The sequence below is a fragment of the Carassius auratus genome, unplaced genomic scaffold, assembly GCF_003368295.1.
Source record: "Carassius auratus strain Wakin unplaced genomic scaffold, ASM336829v1 scaf_tig00013156, whole genome shotgun sequence".
Classification (NCBI taxonomy): Eukaryota; Metazoa; Chordata; class Actinopteri; order Cypriniformes; family Cyprinidae; genus Carassius; species Carassius auratus.
Genome location: NW_020524369.1, coordinates 1 through 24,835, shown reverse-complemented (window position 1 = coordinate 24,835; position 24,835 = coordinate 1). Strand labels below are relative to the sequence as shown.

The 24,835-nt window shown below is 34.7% G+C and overlaps 1 protein-coding gene, 1 long non-coding RNA gene and 1 pseudogene across 2 annotated transcripts; 1 reads left to right on the top strand and 2 right to left on the bottom strand.

Moving 5' to 3' along the window:
* Window positions 1-945: 945 nt before the first annotated feature.
* Window positions 946-4,869, bottom strand: LOC113073880 (ALK and LTK ligand 2-like; annotated as a pseudogene).
* Window positions 4,870-19,293: 14,424 nt separating this feature from the next.
* LOC113073879 (uncharacterized protein C1orf115-like) lies at window positions 19,294-21,521 on the bottom strand. The gene is made up of 2 exons (XM_026246625.1): window positions 21,153-21,521; window positions 19,294-20,611 (listed from the first exon to the last, which is right to left on the bottom strand). The coding sequence occupies exons 1-2, from the start codon at window positions 21,444-21,446 to the stop codon at window positions 20,474-20,476; spliced, it is 432 nt and encodes a 143-aa protein (XP_026102410.1). The 5' UTR covers window positions 21,447-21,521; the 3' UTR covers window positions 19,294-20,473.
* Window positions 21,522-22,234: 713 nt separating this feature from the next.
* Window positions 22,235-23,186, top strand: LOC113073878 (uncharacterized). Its single transcript, XR_003280557.1, has 3 exons — window positions 22,235-22,372; window positions 22,690-22,746; window positions 23,160-23,186. It is a non-coding gene; the product is annotated as an uncharacterized LOC113073878 (long non-coding RNA).
* Window positions 23,187-24,835: the final 1,649 nt, after the last annotated feature.

Sequence of the window (24,835 nt, the reverse complement as noted above, 5' to 3'; positions counted from 1 at the left end):
CGACAAACACAAAAAAATCCCCCTTGTTTTTCCTTAACAATTTGAAATGTTTTCTTTTTTGCTTTTTATCCTGAGTAGAATGCCAATGCAAACATTATTTTAGAAGACTGTCACTTAAATGTGCTTTTATGACATCAGCTGAGAGCAGAGTACTGCTTTCCCACACCCTTAAATGGGTCTCATACCTCTCAAAGATGGATTTACAGCCAAAATGGAGTGGGAAACTATGAAAAGCAGCAATAGATTTAGCATTTATTAGAAATAAATAACTTAAAATTCAACACTCTTTAAACATTATATAACAAACATGTTTATTTTAAAGATCATATGTTATATATATATATACTGTATATATTTACAATATTTACAAACTGAACTCTAACTTAGATGTTTATTTGACAATAGCAATATTTAATAGCTTGAATGTATAAATACATAATATGAGACATTCAATATTAGCAAAATGCAATTAATTTCTTTCACAGAATAAACTGCAACCAGCGTTAATCACTGCCAAATCATGTCTTGTAAAGACAAAAAAAGGCAAGAAAAAATCCCGTATTTCATAATTCAATCAAAGGATTTAGCTCTGGCTTTGAGGAATGTGACTTTGAGGTTGTCAGGAATATTGGACCAAAGGCTGCGTTCAGCCAGTAAACACCTTTGAATATCTGCAAAACCACATCTAAATTCTTCTTCAATCAAAAACTTCTGGACACACAACCTGTGAAGGCAAATTCAACTTCGAATATATGCAGTCGAATGTGACACCCAGAGTTTATTATTTGGCAGCAGGACTTTTTTGTGTTTGTTTTTCCCATAAAACATTGTCTTCTTCATTTTCACCATGACCATTGCCAGTAAACTTGGTTCTAACATCAGTTTTGTCAACTCACAAGATTCACAAGCTGTATGTGAGAAGAAAAGATAAAAAGAGGAGTTCTATTTCATTGCAAAAAAAAAAAAAAGCTGTTCACATGATAAATATGATTGTTCAGAATTCATTTCGTTTCCCTGTTTTTCTCCAAGGCACTTTTCTTGGTTCTCTTTAATTCTTCAGCTCTTTTGAAATCTGTAAAACGAAACAAAACGATTGACATGAACAAAAATTACTTCAGCATAATAAACCTTAATAAAACCCTTTGGGATGCTGGTAAAATGTCTAAAATACATACTAGAAATTCATGCTGGAGAACTGATTCATGCAAAAAATAAAAGGGGACATTAGAAAGTTCTGATGTTATTTATTTAAGAAAAATAAGTATTATTATTATCCACCTAGATATCTCCTTATGTATTTATTTTAACATTTCTATTTGGAAAATATTGCCAATTCTTTTTATTTTAGTATAGAAAGCCATTATAAATGCAAGTTATAGCTATAATTAGTTTTTACTGGGCAGAGGATGAAAAGATCTCAAATAAACCTTTATATATTATATAGTTTCTGCTCCTCAAAGGCACAATAGTGTGGGTACAAAACACCACAGAAGAGCAAATTGTGCAACACAGATGTGAAAGGACTGAAGGTTTAATGTTACATTGAGAACTAAAGCAGTGTCATTAAGAAAAGGGCCATTGTCCACAAGTGTGGCTCTTAACTTCAAATGGTTAACATGCCATTTACAGTCAATTGAGAATGTAATCCCTGATTATATTCATGTACTTTCTTTGACAGATGTACGGGTGCCACCTGTTTTTGCTTTTCTGATATTTTTGTTTAATTAGAGGAACTAACTTAACTATTTAACCTCTGCACTAGAAGCTCCACCAAAACAGCCTTTTAGCTAAAATGTGCAAACCCTTTCATTCCAATCAGGTGAAGTAAAAGATAATCTGGGTACTCTGTAATATTAGAAAGGTCATAAAACAGGTGGAATATTTCTTACGTAGAGTTACGTTTTATACTTCTGTACGTAGATAAGACACCGTGTGTAACCAGAAACTGTCTATCAAGTTCTTTTTTTTTTAGAATGTAGTAGCAAGAACAGTGGGATGATTGTGTCCTTAAAACAAACAAACAGACATTTGATCACTTATTGTGTGTTCTGGGCAAAAATTTCCATAACAAACATTTTAGCGGTAATATATCACACAGCGGAAACAAGTTTCCTATTAAATCAATCATTGTATACATTATGTTAACTATTCACCTGTGACATCTATCCCTCTGAGCACCGCTGGCTTCCTGCTAGCCTTGTAAGAAGCCGGGCACATCTTTTATAATCTAGAAAGAAAAGAAAAAAAACAAGAGTTAAACAGATTTAAAACATGGCACCATACAGAAAATCATAATCAAAATAGTGTAAAAACATCCAAATAAAAAATGTGCATGCGCAATTATTTACCTGAATATATGGCAAAACAGTTCAGATTAATTATTCAAGGTAAATATTTCTAACACTCCCAACGCTTATAAAGTCATGCTAATGCTATTCAATGAGGTGGCACTTACAGGCTGGTATTGTGCAGTCCCTGGTATTATTATACAGTTTATAAAAGTGTTTGCTGCATTTGGGGCTAAAATAAAGCGGCCCTGCAAACACAGAAAAAGACAGGTTTTAAGTTGCTTTCAATTTGCAAACATAATGGAGAACGGGAATAGAGATGCTGACACTTGCTCACCTGTTAAATGTTTTAAAATCTTATCCTTCGGTTGAATATCTCTCGGAAAGACCTCTGTTAAAAATGGAGAAATTCCTCAGCTTGTAAATTGTTGTACATAAAATGTATTATTCATATACTGGTCACAAGATATGTAATGCCACCCAACAGATCAAACAACCACTACTGTATTCAAGTATTCGAGCAGTTCTCCTTATCTCATTTTGTCAGCGATTGAATGTGGTGATGCTTACCAAGAATGCGTTCATGCTGATATGACTTTGTAACTTTATTAACGCCTTTTGTTTCTGCCGAGTGCTCGGCGATCTCGGGGGGATGCTGTGTGTTTCCCTCACTGTGATGCTCCTGTGCTAGTCTCTCTCTGTCTCTTAGGAGGTCCAGCAGACTGGTGTCGTCCCTGTCTCTCGGTCTGCAGTAGCCAGTGGTGAGGATCATCAAAAGGAGCCCTATGAAGACAGGTGTGCGCACTGCACTCATGCTGAAAGGTGGGCAACGAGAGCCCCTCTGCCCTGCGTCCAGTCGTATAGCCCTGCAAACACAACAAGATCATTTCAGTGCCCAGTGCCAATACTTGATTAATCGATTCATGTAAATCTGCTTAAAATACGCCATTAATATGTAGTTGAAATATAATTTCTAGGGATATTTAAAGATTTGAGGATGGAATGTGTGTGAATGTACACGTCTTTTAAGTTTGACAATTTTAAACATTTTAAAATTACAAATATTTTGTGGATCTTTCAGTCAATACATAAAACATAAAAAATAAATAAAAATAATAATAATAAAAGAAAAAAATCCAAGTCATTAAAGTAAATAGATTACTGGAGAAGTTTAAAAACGACTTCTTTTTTTTTTACATCCAAAATACTCGTTTGATTCAAAGAGTTACTTGCTGCTACTTTGTAATTAATTGTAAAATTTAGCAATTTCAGAGTAAAAACTGTTTCTACGCCATTGTATGAGGTCAAGAAAGCTGCATGTATAATTCTAAAATAATTAACAAAAAGTTATTTAAAAACGTTTTAGATGACGTAGAGCAACTTCCAACAGGTATTTTTGTCAACAACATAGCTACATACAAATGCTGAATGTTTGTTGTTAGTTTAATAATATTCTGGTAATACACATATTACGCATTATTATATCCTTTCTATTAATATTAAGTTGTAACGTGCAATAAATAAGTTTTCGATTCACTTTAAAACAAGTAAATGTAGCTTCAGGCACTGTCCGATACCTCTAAGTATACCAATCACAGTATCACACACAGATCCACGCAAGAATCCCGAGTTCTCTTCCCTTTTACGCTCTTGCGCAAATACGCTTTGGAAACAAGTGTCTGTTTGAAAAAGTAACGAATTACCTGTTTCTCCTCAATGCAGATTTAGTTTACACTTGTTTGACAGCCTTCCCGCGTGCTTAAAGATTAATAATGTTAACGCAAAACACATCAAATAGACTCCGCTGGCGTCGCTTCTCCAAAGGTACTTCCACAGGCTCTAGCGCACCATGACACGAGCAGAGCGAGTCCCTTTTATATGTTTAAAGACAGCCGTGGTCATCTGTTGATCGTGTTGACTCGAAGTGGGTGGAAATTGACGAAAGTCCGCAGCTTTTTATTTATTTATTTCCCCCTCCAGTGCGTAAAGTTGCTTCAGATCATCCGGCATGGGTTCCTCACTTTTTATTATCAGTTGCAGACGTAAGGAGCTGTCCCATGTGGATTACCCCGGCATGTCTTTAATTAGAAACGCGTTAAGAGCACTCCTTAAAAAATGCATTTTAATTCTGTTGGATCACCGTCTCGTAACGCGCATCTTCCGGTGGTCCAATTTGGCACGAGTGGAAAGATTCTCACCAGAAGTGTCTCTGTCCCAATGCCTCTTTGTATTTTCTTATTAAGTACGTACGCGCGGTGCTTCTGTGCTCCTTTATCTTCAAAGTTTCCCCAAAGAGGATGCTGCAGTTTTGTATTTCAGCGCAAAATACCAGCAGAAAGCATCATGGTTAGAGCTGGAGTGGGAAGGCAGAATCTCCTGGAGACTTCTCCACAGCAGCGTTTATGAGAAGACTGAGGCCTTCTCCAATATTGGTTTCGTTCTCAATCTCGACATTATACCACTCCCTTTGAGTATAGAAAAAAAAATCACTCATATTTCATTCCCCTCCTCTTTGGCTCGCAAACGGTTTTAAATCAGCGTTGCACACCATTCTGCTGCGCGCTTCCATGCCCATAGCTGATGATAATCAGGATTATATACCTTGGGAACTATTATTAATCATGTTGCATGGATTTCTCTGGGATAACGCGATGCGGTGTTGAGGCACAGCTCAACAGTGCCACACAGTGTGAATGCGTTAGTTTGATAAGTGTTGTGAAATGTTCACAAGGTAAACATACGGTGTCTTAAAGAGATTTTATTTAAATAAATAAATAAATAAAATTCTGCCATAGTTTAATCACCCTGTTGTAGTTTCAAACCTGTATGACTTCATTTCTTCTAAATACAATTATTTAAAAATTTTAATCTTTAAAAAATATATAGAGAGAGAAGGAAGCAAATTGGAGTAAATGGACTATTCCTTTAACTTGATCGTAACGCACATGAAATATAAAAAGTTACCTTGCACAATAAACCCACTGAACTAGAAAACTTAACTTGAACTAAACTTAACTTAACTTTAATTACTTGTGTCTTATGATAAATTGTTTATGATGTTTTTCATTTATGAGTCACTTTGGATAAAAGTTTCCGCTAAATGAATAAACGTAAATATAATTGCATTCATAAATGTTTTCATTAAAACCAAGTTGTTCCAAAGTTGCAGCATAAAGTTATGAGTTCAGTGCAATTAAATCTCAAAAAATGAGTAGAAATTACAAATCGTGACAGATTAAATGAATGACATGTAAAGCTGTAAAATATTGATAAAAGCTTTTTTAAAGAACTTAAGAGAGTAACTCACTCTCACATCAGTGGCCACACAGTTGTTCCTGTCTTTGTGCCAGTAAATGATGCATTGTTGCATTTTATTAATAGCCCATCTCCTCTCATTTATTGCCCCCAGACCCTCTATCTTTTAATCCTGCCCCACCCTCACTTTTCTCCATCCTCTCTCTCTCTCTCTCTCTCTCTCTCTCTCTCTCTCTCTCTCTCTCTCTCTCACTGTCTCTTCACAAATTAGCCATACTGTACTTGTGAATGAAATGTTCCTGCTTCCCTTATTTTATCATCTGTGGTTAAAATGTTCTTCAAAGCTGCCCCTAAGCGACTTACTAAACTTGAGATAATGCACCACATGAGCGGGTACAAGATAACAACACAAGTAGTGGCAAGCTGTCGCCCACAATTCCTACATGTGTGAAGTATTCTGTGTTGTTTACGGACGACATCTTACAGATACACTATTGTGTGCACTGTAACATTGCGGAGACCTTGAAACCACAAGATTTTTGAGCCCCATCTCAGCTTTGATATTATCATTGGTTCAAAGCTGCATTCCATTTATGTTTGGTTTGTGAAGTTATTTTAGTTTTCTACTAAATGTGCATATACTCTAAAAAACATGTAAAAGTTAAATGAAACAAAGTATTGGAGTACATTTGACAAGAAATGAATATGTTAGTATATCAAATTATCAGATTTAATTGCAATTAATTGGGAAATTGACTTGCAATTCCTGAGTGAAAACAGTATCTACAATTTGTTTTTCAATGTAGATATTTTTTCAACCAACTAATTTTTAACAAAATGCCCTTCCAAAAATTGTGAGTATTCCGAAAACAGAATCAGTGTTTTAAAAGTTTTTATTTTTTACTTAGAGTGTATATTTGGAAAGACTGGGGAAAGCTGTAATTTTTTTTTAGCATTAATTGAATACGTATTCAGTATGTAAATGTTAAAATTGTATTCCTTTATAAATACTTTATTGAATTAAAACAATGCAAGAAAATTAAGTAGTAGGCATAATTTATGCAGCACATGCTCGACACACATTTTTTATGTTTTCCCAGAGCTTATTGGGGAGACTTTTTAAAAAAAAAAATGTTATCCAAGTTTGACTTTTGCCCAGTCATTTTTTTAAGGTAAGTCTTATTCCTGCCCAGTAAAAATATAGTTAATTTACATGCATCAACCTATTGTGACAACATGGTACTTGTCACAATGACACTATGGTCTTTGTGACAATGGAAACCTGTTACTAAATAGCTTACTATACATGAATTTAATGTGAATTCATTCTAATTTAAGAATTTGAATTCATTTAAGATTAATTGAATTTGAATTTAAATTTAAAAAGGTATTGAGCAGGAGATTGATATAAACCATTTAATGATACATATACTGTATGTATCTTGTATATGTACTCTTAAATGCATGCATATTGCCCCCTATAGGTCTTGTGAGATAAACAGTAAGATAATCTAACTGCATACAACCACAAATCAAGTCAAATTTAAATAAAATAAATAATAATAATAATTAAATCATTAAATACAATTAAACCCGCTAAATTAGTTTGAACTCCCAAAACACAAAAAATGCCCCTTCCTGCTAAGCATCACTAATCTGCATCACTTGTTGAATATGAAATGCATCGTACATTCCAACTGTATACTATGAGAATGGCAACTGTTCTACAAGTTTGCGCTTAAACTTATTTCACTACAAGATAATTAAGTATGCAGCACATGCTTGATACGGCACAAACAGCGACAGTAAGCCTCCCACGTGTGGCCTTTATCTCCTCTCTGCCTCCCTACAGACCAATCTGTCATCAGACTCTTTCTTAACGAACAACAGATCCTGCTCTCATCCACTAGAACTAGCTGCGGTGATCCTCTACATCTACTATCACATAATAAGCGCTCCAGATCAGTCGTATTTCAGTGCTTAGCATGACACCAGCCATGTCGCCCCGTATCCAAACATGCAGTGCACGGTTCAGCTTACACACACAGCCACTGATCCTAAAATCCACTGATCTTCTTTCAGCTTTTAACTCATTAATCTTGGCTCATGCCAGTTCCCTGTCCGCAGCCTTAATCCCTGCTGACCTCTTTGCCATATTTGATATCACAGACAACTTTGACAGCAGTTTTGATATGTTTGCGTGATTAGTTACGTCTGTTCGATGTCACGTCAGCACCATATGTTTGGTTTTGACTGAACGCCAAAGCAGCTGTCCATACACGGCCATACCTGATGATTCCAGTTTTTCCAGGCATTCTGAGACTTGTTTGTAACAGAAAGTTTGTTGGGAGCTTTTTACAGTGTAAACCTGCTGAGTCAGTGAGCTTGGTTAGCTAATGCTGTATTTGTAGTACCATGCTTTACTTAAAGGTTGTCACTAATAACTAGTCTGCTCAAGTGTCTAGTAGCTTAAAAGTAAAATGTGTTATTTCCAGCACTAAAGTCAATTGTAAAAATAACTGTTTCTTCATCCACTAATGTTCAAAGGTGAAGATTTTTTTATGTTTTTAAAAAGAAATCTCTCATGCTCACCAAGGCTACATTTATTTAATCAAAAATAAAAATAAATAAATCCTTAAAAACAGTAATATTGTAAAATAAAACTACAATTTAAAATAACTGTTTCTATTTTAATATATTTTAAAATGTATTTTTTTTCCTGTGTTGACAAAGCTGAATTTTCTGCATCATTCTTCCCATCTCTTTAGTGTCACATGATCATTCAGAAATCTTTCTTATATGCTGATTTACTGCACAAGAAACAACCATGTTGAAAACAAACTGCTGTTTAATATTTTTGTAAAAGTTTTGATACTTTTTTTTTAGTGTTCTTTCAATGAATAGACTTTATTTTACACAGAAATCTTTTTGTAATTTCTTTTAAACGGTAGTGTACATTTTGAATGGTTATCAATGGTTAGGGATCTAATATATATTGATTGATTGTGCAGCATAAGTTTATGAATTTATTTTTAATAAAACACAAAGTTTGATTGTCAGGTTCGTTTTACTAAGCATGCATCCATAAATAGCATGTGTGCAGAGTTAAAAACAGTAATATGTTAGAGCACATGTTCTGATTATTTAGCATCACCAAGGAATCCCACTTAGAAAAGACGCAGGGGTCTTGCTGAAATATATATATATATTATTATTATTATTATTTATTTATTTTTGCTTCAAGCAAGCAGACAGGATAACTTTATAACTTTTATAACAGTCATAATTTAATTTATTTAGGGTTTTAGTTAGATAATTGCTGTTCTTTTTACAGTATAGTTTCAAGTTTTAAAAGCTGCAGGATATTTTCTTATATAATTTCCCTGTTTTATTTCAAAACATCAAGGACAATTTGATTTCATGGTATGAGGAACCTGAACTCATGAATGCGAAAACGTTGGTCGTTTTCCTGTTGGGAAATAGATGTGTGAACATGTCTCATGTATCCAGCAAAACTATTATCCCATCTCTGGATGTGTGTATGTGGTTTATCGTCGGTAACCTTAGAGACAAGCAAGCAGAGACACTTCTGAAATGACTCATTCAGGGGCAGAATGCATGTAAGCGGATTTAATCTTAAAGGAATAGTTCATCCAAAAAAACATTTGGTCATTATTTTCTCACCGTCATATCATTCCAAACTTGTTGTGCTGTTGTCCTTTTTGGAGAATGACAAATGCAGCTCTTTTCCATACACTGATAAACTGGCCATTTTTTTCTGTTTTGCACAGATATACCAAAAAAAAAAAAAACGGGTTTGGAAATACATGAAGGTGTGTAAATAAAGACAGAATTTTAGTTCTAGGGTGAAAAATTCCTTTAATCATTAGGATTCTCTGCTGCTTTGTCTTACTAACAGCCTACTGTCTACAGAAATCCACTGCGGTGTTTTGATGGAATAAAACGTCTGTGTTGAGGCTTGTGAACAATCTTCAGAGTGAAAGCTTCTGTGACGGACGAAGCATTGAGTAGTTTGAAGACAAACTATGTGGTTATTGTTTATACAGGATTACGAATTCATACATTTCTATTCCCATCTATCTTTTTTGAAAGCCCATAGACCTTTGTGAAAAGCCAGAAATCCTTAGTAAAACATGACTTCACTTGAAGAGTGATTTCACAGGATCTTTCAGACAAGCAGTCGGTTTGACACCACACTGGAAAAAGATTTACCGTTGCTCAAGGGCTTATACCACACAAATGACTTTCTATAAAAGTGTGGCATACTGTATACAAGCTTTTTACATATACAGTAGAGCTCAACCATGACAGTTTATTTTAACATTTCCCTGAATTTTCAGATTTTTAAAGTTGATATTATGGTAATAGAGACTCCATACCAGTCTGTCTGTTCTTGTGTGCATTTTGTAAATACTACAAAGTTTGATGGCACGTTCATTTAAGATTTTTTTTTTTTTTTTTTTTTTTAGCAAATCTATCAGGTAAGTCAAAATCACTGTGATTCATTTTGCAGTCGTACTTTCAAAGCTCACACTGATACTGTCATCTGTTAATATTTCTCTTTGATGTTTAAATTTGACGGCCTAAATGAAAGAGGGAATTCCTTTTGATAATTTATGGATGGTGGATGTACTGAGAGACTGAGCTCCAGTCTGATGGAATATCCTTATGACGCTAACAGAGAAAATGAATAGCATATCATCTTACTATCCACAGCAGATAAAATACCTGGAAAACAATAATCAATAGTAATGTCTCTTACCTTCATCAGACCTGGTGGGAAATTATCTGCTAATTATGTCCTCACGATATTCACTCTGTAAAACCAAACAAAAAAATGTACATTAATACAAACTAAATTAAAGGAACCTTATGGCAATGAAAAACCACTGGTTCAGTTTGTGTTGCAAACAAATATTGCTCTTCTGTTCTATTAATTTCTCTACTAGCGAGTCAGTAAGTGACAACAACACATTTGCTAAGGATTTCAAAAGCTCAGAAGGATTTTGAAAGCTTTACGATGGCATTAGCTAAAGACCATTAATGTCATTACACACTCTGTGCCTTGCCAAAAGCTGTAATGATAACTAATCGACATTTTTCTGACACTTTTACATAGAAACCTTTTTTAAAGCTCTGTGCTGAGATTACTTAAGATACATAATGCAAACATGAACTTGACGGGTGTCAAATCACTACCTGAAGAATCACACGTACAAGAGAATGTGGAGCCAAGATCAATATATTTTGATTGCAGGTGTCTGGAGCGAGACTCCAGATCTCTAAATTCCATCCCCACCGCTGTTGAGATAACACATTATCACCTCTTTGTTGGCCAACACACTGTGATGAACTCATGTAAATACGTGACACATGCTGTGGTGAGTGAAACTGTTTCTGGAGAGAAATCCATTGCAGTCTGCACTCTCTTTGTACTGCTACCGCGTTTCAGTTTTAAAAGTTCAAATAGTCTTGTTTCTAAAATATAACTACTCACATTAAAGCTGATTACAGCTCGAGCAGTTTCTGAATTTTTGCTATGAATTCCTGTCATTTGTATTTTATTAAAAAATACATAAAACAAATAGCATTTTTACGTATTTTAAAACATGAATATTCTAAATCCGTAAAATATGAATATACTGTAAAATGTAGGAGTGTGAATGAAATGATTGAAATAGTTCACACTCTATTCACCCTTAATTTTCACCATGTGCTATCAAAATATACCAGTTGAAGATACCAGTTTTGACAAAAAAATCATTTGCAAGTAATTTACTCACAATTGGGTGATAAGTATGTTTTTTCATTGGAACAGGTTTGGAAAATTTTTGCATGCACTTGCTCATCCAATCTGATGTTACGGCTCTCAATTGGTGCACAAGTGATGCAATACTACATTTCTCCAAACCTGGTCCGATGAAGAAACAAACTCATCTACATCTTGGATGACCTGAGGGTGAGTAAATTGTCAACAAATTGGGTGAACTAGCCTATTCTTTTAAAGGGTTAAATCATTTTATGATGACATCATGTGCATGCAGACACCACAAAACAAAAAAAAGTGAGACTAATTAGTCTCTTAAGCTATATCTAAATCTTTTGAGAAAGACTGCAATAGTGAAGGCTGAAATCACTCTGTGTGAGTAATTTTAACACATCCCTTGTGTAGACATAAAGGTCATCAGTGCACAACTCCCTAAAAGTCATCAAAGAAAAGACACTTTAGGCAGTCCTACATGTGATGAAGAGCCTCATACATTCTGTGCAGAAAATTCCTCTGTGATGTCCAAAAGCTGATTCATTCTTCAAGACTTTGGACTACAGATGAGCATCTTTTGCTGCCTTAGAATGATAAATATATACTTGAAAACGTTTACAACTCTTAATAAAAAAAGGTGCTTCATGAATCCATAGAGGAACCTTTTTTTGTTTAAATGGTTCCGTTAAGAACCTTTAACATCTGAAGAAAGGTTCTTTGTGGAGAAAGAAGGCTTTTCAGATTATAAAAAAGTAAGAAAGAGATTTTTCCTATAAAGAATCTTTGACTGAATGTTTTTTTGTGGAACCAAAAATGGTTCTTCTAGCATGGCATCACTGTGAAGAACCTTTTAAGCGCTTTTATTTTTAGGGGAGTGTATATGGATGTTGACGCGAGGAAAGGAGAGGCTGTTAAAGGAGACTGTCAGGAAAACTGTTTTATTGTTTGTTTAAGAAATTAGCATCAAAAAGGAGAAGGTTTACCAAAAGAGAAATATGTGCATGCACACTGCCTCCTTCATTTAAATATGACAGGGAAAACCGCTTTTGTGGACTTTAGAGAGGTTATATTTTGTAGAGGTTATAACAGCACAAAGTATAAGCCTAAAATTTTCCATGGATTTATTTAAGACCGACTGTTAAGAAAAAAAAAACGTAATGTTACTTTGAAGTTATACTACATACCATTCATAAATTATGTTGTGGAAGAGTTTTCTTGCAATTGAGGGGAGGCTGGAAATGAATCATTATTTTGAATCAGCTCCTCCTGGTGCTGTGGCTCTGAAAGTTTATCTGAGGCAAAATAATCCCCCTCCAGAATGTGTTACAGTTAGTTAGTCAAAAAACTTTTCACTGTAAAATTAATTCTGCTTGTCTGTAAGTTAGGAGGTCTAGGTGGACATACGTTTTTACAAGTTCCATATATATATGCCATATATATGTGGGCTTTGAAAATCTCCAACCGTGGGAGAAAGATACGTGGGTTGATTTCAGATCACAGACCTCAGCTGTCCCCAATCTGCTGTTACGGTAGCTCTGAACCTGAGGGAATCCCTCTTGCTCCGAGATCAAAGCATCGGAACAACAAGCTGCAGAGCAAATCGGACAGGAAAACCCTCTTATTACCTCATCTAGGCAAGTCTTTTGAGGAAATGTTGAGAGAGACTTAAGGGTTACATATTTATTTTTATTTCACTATCAAGAACAAGAAGTTTCCACATTTGACATATTAGAATTTTTGGATCAGATCAGATTAGAAGCTGGATGGTTTGAGGTCTGAATGTTTTTTATGTACTACTGTATGTCTAGTGCTTTGCAACTATATAATTTACAACTGTTATTGTTTACTTTCTGTTCATTATTACATATTTGTATTTGAGTAGAACTCAGCACACTATTGATGGTAATTATCAGTGAAATATGAGAAAATAACTTGTGATTGCTTAAATGCACAAACTGACTAAAACCTAGTACCAGATATTTTAACATACAGTATGACATGTTATATTTCAGTGGCTTCTGTAATAATGAATATATAAGGTCTTATGTAAATTTATTAAAAGGAGCTCATTATAATATGTTTAATAAAGATTCCAGTATGCAGTGGAACTAATGTATCTGGCACTATTTCATGTTATGAAATCTTGCAATTTTTGAAACTCAGATTTGTTGATTTGTTGTTTTCTTAATGTCCACTGACACATTCTTTTTACCATATCTGATTTACAAATAAAAAATGTAGGGAATTCAGCCCTCTTAATTCTTGAGTCTCGCTGAGCCTCTGTGCTGTGAGAAAGAAGCTGAAGACAAACAGAAGACATTCAGTGTATTTCACATTCAAAACAACCCAAATCGTATTGCTTAGAGGATGCTCTTTCAAAGCTCATAGTCTTATTGGAGTTTATGCTGTACTTAAGTTTCAATTAATTGTTAACTTCTCAGATGCTCCTCTTACAAACTGAGGGCACCATGGAAAACATTTGCCTATTAATTGCATATTTCTTATCCTGGCAGGAAATAACCAAGATTAAAAAGAGCTCCTTTATGATTTTTCTTTCCTGTGGGAAAACATTAGCAAATCAGCCAGAAAATGTTTAGAAAGAACTCGAAGAAATGTAAACCAATGGTTTATTTCTCAAACTGAAGTAACTGAATTGCCATTTTGTCTGTAGGAAGTCATGTGTTTATTGATCTTGGCAAGCTCTTGTTTGTTCTGTATCCTAATATAACCTCTGTTCACAAAATTGCACAATGCAGGATTCCACCTGGTCAGTCAGGCCTGATGGATCTTTCTTGGGGAGTGTGTCTATAGTTTATAAGACAGGCCCACATCTTGGCTGCTACTGCAGGTGTTACTGCCCCATATCATCACTTACCAGCTGCACAGTCGGCAGGCTAAAACAAAGCCCGTCTTTTGACTGTGTAGAGCATGTGTGTGTGTAATATATATTTGTATTTATTTATCCCTCTCAAGTTTTCTCTTCAGCTTTAACAGCCCAATGCTACATATTTATCTAAGCAGCTGAGCGTGTAGTGTGCTGGCACTTAACGCAAGCTTGCAACTGCTCTTGCAATGAACTTATGAAATAATGTACTGTCCTGTTATGTTTTTGTCTTCTGTCTTATCTATGCCTTCATCAGGAACAACTGAAAATGCCAATGGAGATGACTGGCATACTACACTGCCGTTCAAAATTAGGGGTAGTAATTCAAAAGATATATATTAGCACTTTTGGATGCATTAAATTGATCAAAAGTGACCAATTAATGCTGTTAATTAATGCAATGTCCCTTTGCACTTTTTCATGTATCATGTAACAACAAACAAATCCTGTAACACTGAAGAATGGCTGCATACAATTCAGATTTACCATCACTGGAATAAATTACATTAGAATAGACAATGGTTACTTTAAATTGTGATATATATATATGCTTACCTGTATTTATTTAATCAAAAATATAGTTCAAACTAATATATATATATATATATATATATATATATATATATATATATATATATATATATATATATATATATATATATATATATATATATATATATATATATATATATATATATATATATATTAGTTTGAACTATATTTTTGATTAAATAAATACAGGTGAGCATAAGGTACTTCTTTCAAAAACATGGACAAATCTTACTGACTCCAAACCTTTAAACAGTAGTGGATGTTGAGTATTTACTATTGTTAAAAGGAAAAAAAGGCTTCAGTGCAGATAAAAAAAGATCAGAATTGCAAGTACACTAAGGCCAATTATCAGAGCTATGCTGTAAATATTAATTTGATAACTTCATAGTCTTACTGTATACACACTAAGAGAGATAAACGGTACAAAAGCTGTATATTTTCAAAACGTACAAATATGTACCATTTAGGTAATAATATGCATACTTTAGATAAGAGTTTGCACCTTTAGGGTACCAATATATATACTTTAGGGGTAAATAAAATACAAATGTGTTCCTTTTGAAAGGGTTCTCCCCCAGTAACCTTTTTTTTCCTGAGAGCGTATGTCAATCCTAACTCTCTCATTGTCTTTATTTCTCTTTAGGAATTTCAGGGGAAAGTTTTAAGTCAACGTCTGAGCAGCAAAATGTTCATCTGTGTCAAGAAGTGTCTACACTGTGTAAGAGGAGATCTGAAGATTTTCTGCCCCCATGAGTTTGTGGATGAGCTAATCCAACTAAAAACCCACAAAGTGAATTCACAGCTCTGAATCTGTGATCTAAAGAACTTTATTGATAGAGCGATTGCTGGTTCCCTGTGTCTCAGTTCAAGCTAGCTGGTAAGCTGGTAAGTAGCTCACACAAGGTGACTTAAGGCTAATCCACCATAAGCCACAGCAAAGTATTTGATGGTTCAAAGTGACTACAGGCTGATCCTATTTAGCCACCCACACTTGGATGAGAAAGGCATACTTGTCTTAAGAGATTTTGTATTTCATCAATTAAAAGCCTCCGACATGGATTTCCTTTAATTGCAAAGCTAGGTTTTAGTAGAACTGCAAATGCATGGTCAGTGGATATTTCTAGACGAGGAAAAACATGATGTATGCTGTACACATCTAATGATCCAGTCATTATTGTTGTGACGACACTGAAAACGTTGTCTAACCATTCTTCAGTTAGACCCAGATGCACGTTTTTGGGCCTTAAGTGAGTATTAAATCCTTATCAGATCCCAGTTATCTACATTAAGCAATAATACACACCTGTATGCTGGCATACCTCATAGTTCACTGAGCATCGTCCAACATTCCTGAATTCATACGCAGTTTATGTAATTGCCTTTAAGTTTTGGAAGCTGTAAAGGAGTTGCATGATCTACTGTATGGACACAAAGAGTTTGGGGTCAGTAAGATTTAAAATATTTTAAGAAATTGCTACTTTTATATATTTAATTGACCACAAGAAAGTGCTATTTAGTCAAATATATTCATAATGTTACAAAAGATTCATGTTTCAGATAAATGCTGTTCTTTTGATCAAAGAAGCCTGAAGAAAATGTACCCGGGTTTCTAAAACCAAAATACGCAGCACAACACTGATAATAAGAAGAAATGTTTCCACAGACTGCACTAATGGCTGCTGAAAGTTCAGCTTTTCATCACAGGAATGAATTAAATATTAAAATATATTCCAACTAAAAAAGTTATTTTAATTTCCATAGCTTATACATTCAAACTCTGTATTATAATCATACATTTATATCCTGATGTGTCCTTGCCGTTTTCATATGTTGTCATTTTTCAGTAAAATGTCTCATTGGCAAGAGCCCAAACGCTGAGGTTAAATTGGGCTGGGTTAAATAGCAGCGCTCTTGATTGGTGGCCGGATAGCTAAATGTCAGTGTTAGAGAGAGATGTATCAGAGGGCTAGAGATAGTGTAGGCGTAGTTTGATTAATAAGGTGCCTGAAGCAGTGACTCAGCCAGCCGGAGCAGAGACCTCCGTGATAGGAGCCCTGCACCATCCACCCGTGATCAATAAGCCAGGTATATCATAAGAGCAACAGTAAATTTAAAACAGGTTTTAAAGGTTTGGATTCTTTGTGAAGTGATTGATTAATCGGACACAGCGTTTCACAATATGTTTTATGTCATTTGTAGCTTCACAGCTTCATCACTAAGGCTCCCTTATATTGACACTAAACCAAAAATATGTTTGTTTAAACTCAAAGTGTTATTTATATATTATTATTATTTTATTATATATTATTAGATATTTAGTTTTATATTACTTTATCAGTAAGTAACTGGGAGTTTTTTTGTTGTTGTTGTTTTAGATTTACATTTAACTCTTTTGACCGCCTTCATATAATGGTACTATTAATATAATATCAGTAATATTTTGTCACAGTTTTTGTTTCGTAGATTTAAAAAGGCAAAACTGAAATAGAAATGTTGCCAGTTATATCATGTTATCCAAATGATGTTGTCTCCAATCTTTCTGTTGCAATAAATTAGAAAATATTCCAAGTTAAAATATTCCACCAGGTCGTCTTTGTAGGTCAGATGATATTATTGGAACGGCGTCACAGTCAGTCTGTGTTTGATTGTGACATTATGAAACTCAAACTGTCAATGTCTTCAAGTGCTGGGAAGATTTCTGCTTTTTAATTTGCACCCAGTATATTTATTGACAAAGGCAGATTATTTAGATGATGAAGTCATCGCATCCTTTTGTGTCTTGGAGTAATTGCATGACCGATATTAACCCACATAAGGCCAAGCTGACCAGCAGAAGGATGAACTTTGGGACTGAATGGCAGATTTTAATAATTGCAGCCTCCTGCTTCTAATAATTTCTCAGCTGTCTTTTTTATCAGAGAGCATGTTCGTCATAGACTACAAGACTTTGGGTTTTATCCCTAACAAAAACACCTTGCTTAAATTTATTAAATGAGACTAACTGACAGTAATTGAAAATGAATATAGGGAGCTGGAAATAAATACCTCATTTATCAGACAACATCAGTGGCATCATGTCTTTTAATTGGATTCAGCTTTCTAAATTCAGCTTTTGGGAGGTCTAATAAATAATGGCAATACAACAGAAAGCTGTGTGGAATATTGGCAGACTTTAAAAAAATGGTTGATGTTGACTTGAATTAGTTTGACAATTACTGTTAACGGGATAACTTGATAAGATCAAAGTGAAAATATTATTATAATAATCAGAATATTATTTCTTGTAACACAATGGCCTTCATCAGTAAGAAGATGCTTTGGGAACAAAAACAGATTTGTTCTTGTGTTTTGTAGTGTTTTTTCTTTTTTTTAACTACATTGTCTACATTGTGTAAAATTGTGTAATATATATATATATATATATATATATATATATATATATATATATATATATATATATATATATATATATATATATACTGTATACAAAACAACAAAATGACAAAAATACAAACATAAAAATGAATGATTTCTAATGTAAAAGTATCATAAAAGTATGCATTTCATTTTTAGTTCAAATTACTGCTGATATATTTCTGGTGGCAAGTGGTTGTCTTAAATGCCTCTCAAATGAACTCAAAAATATGAGCACTGATACATTTGTGTTCTTTATTATGACTTTTAGATTATTAAGTAATGAGTGTGTTATTATTAGGTCTGTTCATAAAAACATGTCCATTTCTTCACTCCATACTGAAGAATGGCCTGGCGACAAGAGCATTTTCTTATCTCGTAACTGAGTGATCACAGCCCACCTATTAAGTCATGTTCTACCATAGCACCTGTAAGGAGGAGAGTGCCAGCTGAATACACCCATGAACCTTTAATCTCCTTTGGTCCATAGATCACACTTCAGCCATGCATCCCTGTCCAACGCCCTCTGATAAATAAAAAAAAGTGCAGTTTAAGTCTCAAACTCTTATCTCTGTAACAGCTGCTCCCCTCCTTGCTGATGGCCATCTTGTTGGCTGACTTTTACCATCCCTCCCTTTGTGAAACAGCAGTGGTTTATATGTTGAATTCACTTTACAAATGCCTAGAACTTATCTGGTGGCTTTCCATGCATAGGCTTACACTATATGGTATGTTGCGGTGAATGTAGTTCATATGCACTGACTTTGTCACGCTCATTCCATTCCATCAACGTGCCTGTTGGCTGCAGTATGTGCAGACCTGAAACATGAAAGCAATGAGATGTGTTGTGTAAGTGGTGAATCTGAGGTAATGATGAAATGACTGGAAATGAACCTGTAGGGAAATCTCTGGCATAGGTGGATTTAATAAATGCATTAATAATAAAAATGGAACAACCCAGAAAACATCAAACAGGAAAGAGAATAGTATTGTGAATGGGAGTTACAAAACGCTGTCCCTTATCCTTATACTGATTGTGTATCTGGATTTTTAGTTTAATTTTAATTCAATACTAATAAACACAGCAACTGAATAATAATATAATCAAATAAAAAAAATGCATTTAAATGTATTTAAATTTATTTTTGTATTCATTCGTTCGTTCATTATAATATACACAATGTGTATTGTCTGTCTCTCTGTGCTAATTTTTTTCCATAGTCATTTCTGTTGTCCTACACAATGCTGTCACCTATTGGTGAACAAGTAAAAGTTTCAGGCTTGAAATAGTTTTATGAGCAAGCATTTTGAATACATTTGTCAAAAACTCATTTGCTTAATTTGTTCATCAATGTGAATAGATTCATTCATACACATTTAATAGAAACATTTTAGTTGTATTCAAAGTTTAAATAAAACAATTTGTTCATGGGTGTAATTACAAAAGTGCAAAATGGAACAAACTGTGCTTTCACATTACATTTCTGCTGATATACATCATGCAACATTCTAAAGCAATACAGCTTCTGATAACATACTTGATTCCACCTGTTCAACACCATACAGTACATCAGTCTCGGTCTGTCTTCACTCAGGCACTTCACTTGCATAACATCCACAGTAAAATTATACTACTAACTTTACCCATCATATCAAATAAAAACACATCAAAACTTTCCCTGCTAAACATGTTTGATCTAAACCTGTAAATTTAAAGTTAATTATAATTATAATTTTGTGATCATTTACTCATCCTCATGTCGTTCCAAACCTGTATGAGTTTGTTGCCTATGTTGAACACAAAAGAAAGAATTTTGAAGAACCAAACAGTTCTTGGTCTCCACTGACTTTAAAGAAATACTATGGAAGTCAATGGGTACCATCAACTGTTTGATTACCAGCATTCTTCAAAATATCTTGTTTTATGTTCAGCATAAGAAACAAACTCATAAAGGTTTTGAACGACATGAGGATGAGTAAATAATCACAAAATAATAATTTAGGTGAACTATCCCTTTAAATGAGTTGTGCATTACCAGAAGAATGTGTGTTAATTACAAAAGAGAATAGAATAGAATAGAAGTGTTAATCACAGTCCATCACAGCATCTGCTACTTAATATTTTGTCTCCTCCATGCAATTCTCTCTTGCCAACAGTGGCACATAAATAAAAATACATTTATTGCACCTCCAAATCAGAGGTTCATATCACAGATAAGTGGCTGTAGTAAAAATGGAGATCCAACAGTGATTATACTGTTCTACTCATGATGTAATCGGCTGGTCTCGGGTCACGTGTTAGACGTGAGCTCTGGCTCTGTGGATGTCTGGCACTATTGTGGCACCGGCACCCAACGGCATAGAATAGGCTGTGCTCAGATTCTGCAATCCAACCACCAGACACTTCCAGCTGTAACGAAGAGCTTTCCCCATATTCTGTAAGAAAAAAAAAGGTTGGATAAACAAAGATATTGAGTTTGAATATGAGGTTACACTTTATTTTGGTAGTCCACTTTAGACATTCTAAGTTCCTTTGCAAATACATGCAAACTACCAATGATGAAGCAGCTTGTTTTTAAACGATTATTGTTGTTGTTAAAGAGAATCTGTGGTTAAAATTGATTGTTTTAACATTAAAATATTTATCTGTGGTAATAGCTACAGTATAGGCCTATGGTATTGAATTAGAACAGTTGACAAAATAAGTAAATGGAAATTGAAAATGTAAATAATATATAATATAGTAGCCTAATTATTATTATTTGGTCGCTATGTTTACATGGTTAAACAGCCTATACCCAACCAGTTATGAAACTCACAAAAATACATAGCCTACATTTTTCAAATAATTAAAAAATACTGTTTCTGTCTGTCTGTATTAAACAATTATATGTGAGATACTCAGACGTTAAGCAGTGTTAACTATTTGTGTAAATAATCATGATAAGACAACGAACTTTCAAAGTAAATCACGTACTTTTCTTAACTTTTTATATTTGTCTTGTTTTTTCTTGATATTGTCATCTCGTGGTTGGTCAACAATCTCATCCTCGACCAGCGGTTGGTATTTCTCTGGTAGAAAAGCGATGCGCGCTTGTTTGGCGGACTTCTTTTTCTTGTTCACGCTCGTCGATGAGTTCAGCACGACCGGCTCGTCTTGAACCTTGAGTTCTTCCTTAGCTTGTTGATCGTAGTTAGAAGAAACTATTTTAGATTTGTTCTTCTTTTTATGATTTGATTTGCGCTTGGATTTGACGCGTTTTAGAGACATTTTACTCACATCTAAAGTACACTGTCCATCGGAATCAGCTGAAGGTGTCAGGTGCGAAGTTCACGCCACGGAACTTCGACCAGAATAGTTCTGCGCATGCGCAGGTCAGCGCGGCCTAATCACTGTGTTTTATAACAAACATCAGTGGAAGTTGCACATAATGACCACAAGACGTGTACCTGTTTATCAGCAAATGTACATACACATTGTATGCATTGTGAAATTGCTATTTGTTTTGTTTTATAACTTTAAGAAGAGGTTTAAATGCTAACTTTGTACCCCACTGTCAGGATGATTGTGAATATTATGCACCGCTCCTATGTAGTAACTATTTGAAAGTTACATTACATGTTTAACATATCAGCTTGGACTCCTATACACTGTTCCTTAATTAACATCTTGATTACACGTGTGAATCAGGTGTTACAACTTGCCTTTTAAAGTAGGACAGTGGGTAAATACAGTACAGTCAGAAAGTTAGGAAACAGTACAGGGGTTGAAGACCCCAGAAATTGTCACTTAAGTTTTAATTGACCATGAAACATCACCTCCTGCAACTTGCAATTTCATTTTACTCAAATTTTATTTTGCAATTGTATGTATTGTAATACACTTTTTTCATTAGTCAAGAATTAGTGCCTTGCATTTATTAAGGTATTTTTGTCTTGTGTTATCCTTGTGTGGATTGGATGTGCTCATGCGCTGAACTTTGAATGACAAGTCAGAGTGGTCATTTTGTGGTCTTTTGACTGATTGGAGGAGGTTTCATTTGGAGGCCCAGGGGTGGGGGGTGATTATGTTATAAAGGCTCGGGTGGGAGTATTAAAGAGAAGCTGGTGAAAAAACATAAGAAGAAGTTTCAGTGCCCATAACGATGGACACTAAGTTGTGTCTATTACTCATCCTTGGTGCACATTTACTGACAGGTAAGATTTTATATGTATCTTTATATGTATTTTCTTATTTCTCCTGTAATATTTATGCTATTTACCTTTTTTTTTTCCAAATAATTTTCATCCTTGTATTAACTCATATACCTTGTCTTTTTTTAATAGATTTTTTAGTGTTCATTATAAATGTTAAGATATTGCAGTGATTGAATGCAAATCTAGAAGTTCTTACATTTAATTTAGAGTTTTCTGTCCTCCTTTCCTAAAATAGAAGTCTAGTTACGTAGATTTGTTGTGTTTTGTCAAATAAAACTTATTTAATTCTGCCATTTTTTTCCATGCCTCTGTTGAAGCAAACACTGAGGTAGTTGAGGAAGACAGTGGAGAAGGACAGCTACCCGTATGCCCATGTAAGTGACCAATTCACAACATGTTGATTCTCATCTAACTAACCCTTAGGTCAGCTAGTTGTGACTTGTCTGTAACCAATCAGGATTAGTTTCTTTAGTCTGGCCTACTGTGCTACTATTGACTGCAGAAGATAGCAGCGGTGAACCCTGGTACATGAACCTTGTGTATGTATGTGTGAGAGTACGAGAGTATTGAATCAGAGAGGTGCCCCTTGTCAACAAGTGGTCCAAAGGTCTCCAGCTCATCTGATTACTTAGAACTGACTCTGAAATACTGCACAAATCACGATCAACTCTAAACGTGTGAAACCAGATAACTGTGAAACAATTACAACAACAAAGTTGTTATATTTATCATTGGCATCCTAGTAACACCTATGTACAATTATTAAATGCTTGTTTTTCTTTTAAAGTGTCTGCAAGGTTCAAGAACTCAGAAAATATGTTTATCAAAGCGTATGACAAGCTGAGAGCAAAAATGGTCGGGGGTGAACGGGTACAGCTAACCACTCCAGAATGGGCCAAAGACTACTCCTTGTCAGGTACAAAAAAACATCATTAATGATGCGCACAACCTCCTTTATATAAGCACACATACTGTTCAAAACTTTGGGGTCTGTACTGTTTTTGAAGAAATAAACATTCTTTAACACTCTTGTGTTCTCAAATCCTATTTTTTTTTCGATTTTATATAACCAATTAAAAAATTAGATCCTTCAGATATCATTCTATTATGCTGATTTGGTGCTCAAAAAACATTTCTTATTATTATCACTGTTGTAAAAAGTGTGCTGTTTAAAATTATTATAACATTACACGTAGTCTATTTTATCAAAATGCTTTATTTCATGCAAATACTCTTCCCTGTATTTTCTCTCTCCACCATCAGGTTGAAATTGAGGTCCCACAGACCTGCAGCTTTGTCCTTCGCACAACAGAATGTTCCTGAGCGAGGTGTCCGTCATCGATGCACAGGGCCAGCCTGTTTACAAGCAGGCTGCTGGAGCCGAGGCCTTCCAGCTTGCCATGGAGAAGTATGTGGAACAGCCCATAATTAATATCTGCATACACCCCCCCCCCCCCCCTTAGAAGAAGAAACAGGAAATAAATACATGTTCCTTGGGGTAATGATGATGCATCTTGTATTTTGTCATTGAGCATTTGCTTAAATAAAACCCCCTCTCCAGGAATCCTCTGAATTTGTGGTGGGCAGTAACCAGTGTTTCCATTTATCCAGAGAGAAGGATGAACCAGAAAACATTTGAACATTCAAAAGAGGAATCATCTCTGCTCTTCTCGTGCCAGTAGTGCCGGAGAAAGAACACAATGGAAAAATGGTGAGTTAAAACTAAAATGTAAAGTGCTCACATAAACACAGTCTACATAATTAATGTTTCATTTGTTGTTTGTGTAAATGACTTGTAAAACACATTAATTTCCTATGTGCAATAAGATCACTTGTCATCCTGTGTTCAGTGTGGTGTCGAGTGTTCATACATTTGCTTTCATGTTTGAGTAGTGAGCCAGAAAAGATGCTGGATCTTAAATATAATGTCATTTTTAATCATAACTTGTGTGTATATATATATATATATATATATAAAATAGAGATACTTTGTTTATTTCAAGGTTTAAATATGCTGATTTTCAATGTGGTTTCAGACTTTGGATCCCACGCTAAAGATTTTCCCCTAACTACTTCTCTGTTCTAAAATTTTTAAGAAGTACATTCGTCATGGTATATGCAAGACTGATGTCACAGTCAACACACGGAAAGATATCGACCACGGATGTCACTGTGGTCAGAGATCTGTCCGACTGCAGCCATTTCTCACCTCACAGTCTCCCCACCAGCCCCTTGTCCCTCTTGCCTGGCCTGGTAGGACAAACATGCCTTATTTCTTTCAATATTTATTCTTTCATGTTAGTGTCATCAAAAATGTTATTCAAACAACTTTGGAACAAATTTATCTTTGCAGAATGGGCTTATTTCCAAGCTTATCAGAAGCACACAGGACTTGCAACTATCAGTTTGATAACAGGAGAAAGCACATGACTGAAGCTCAGTGTACAGAGAAGCATCTCTTAT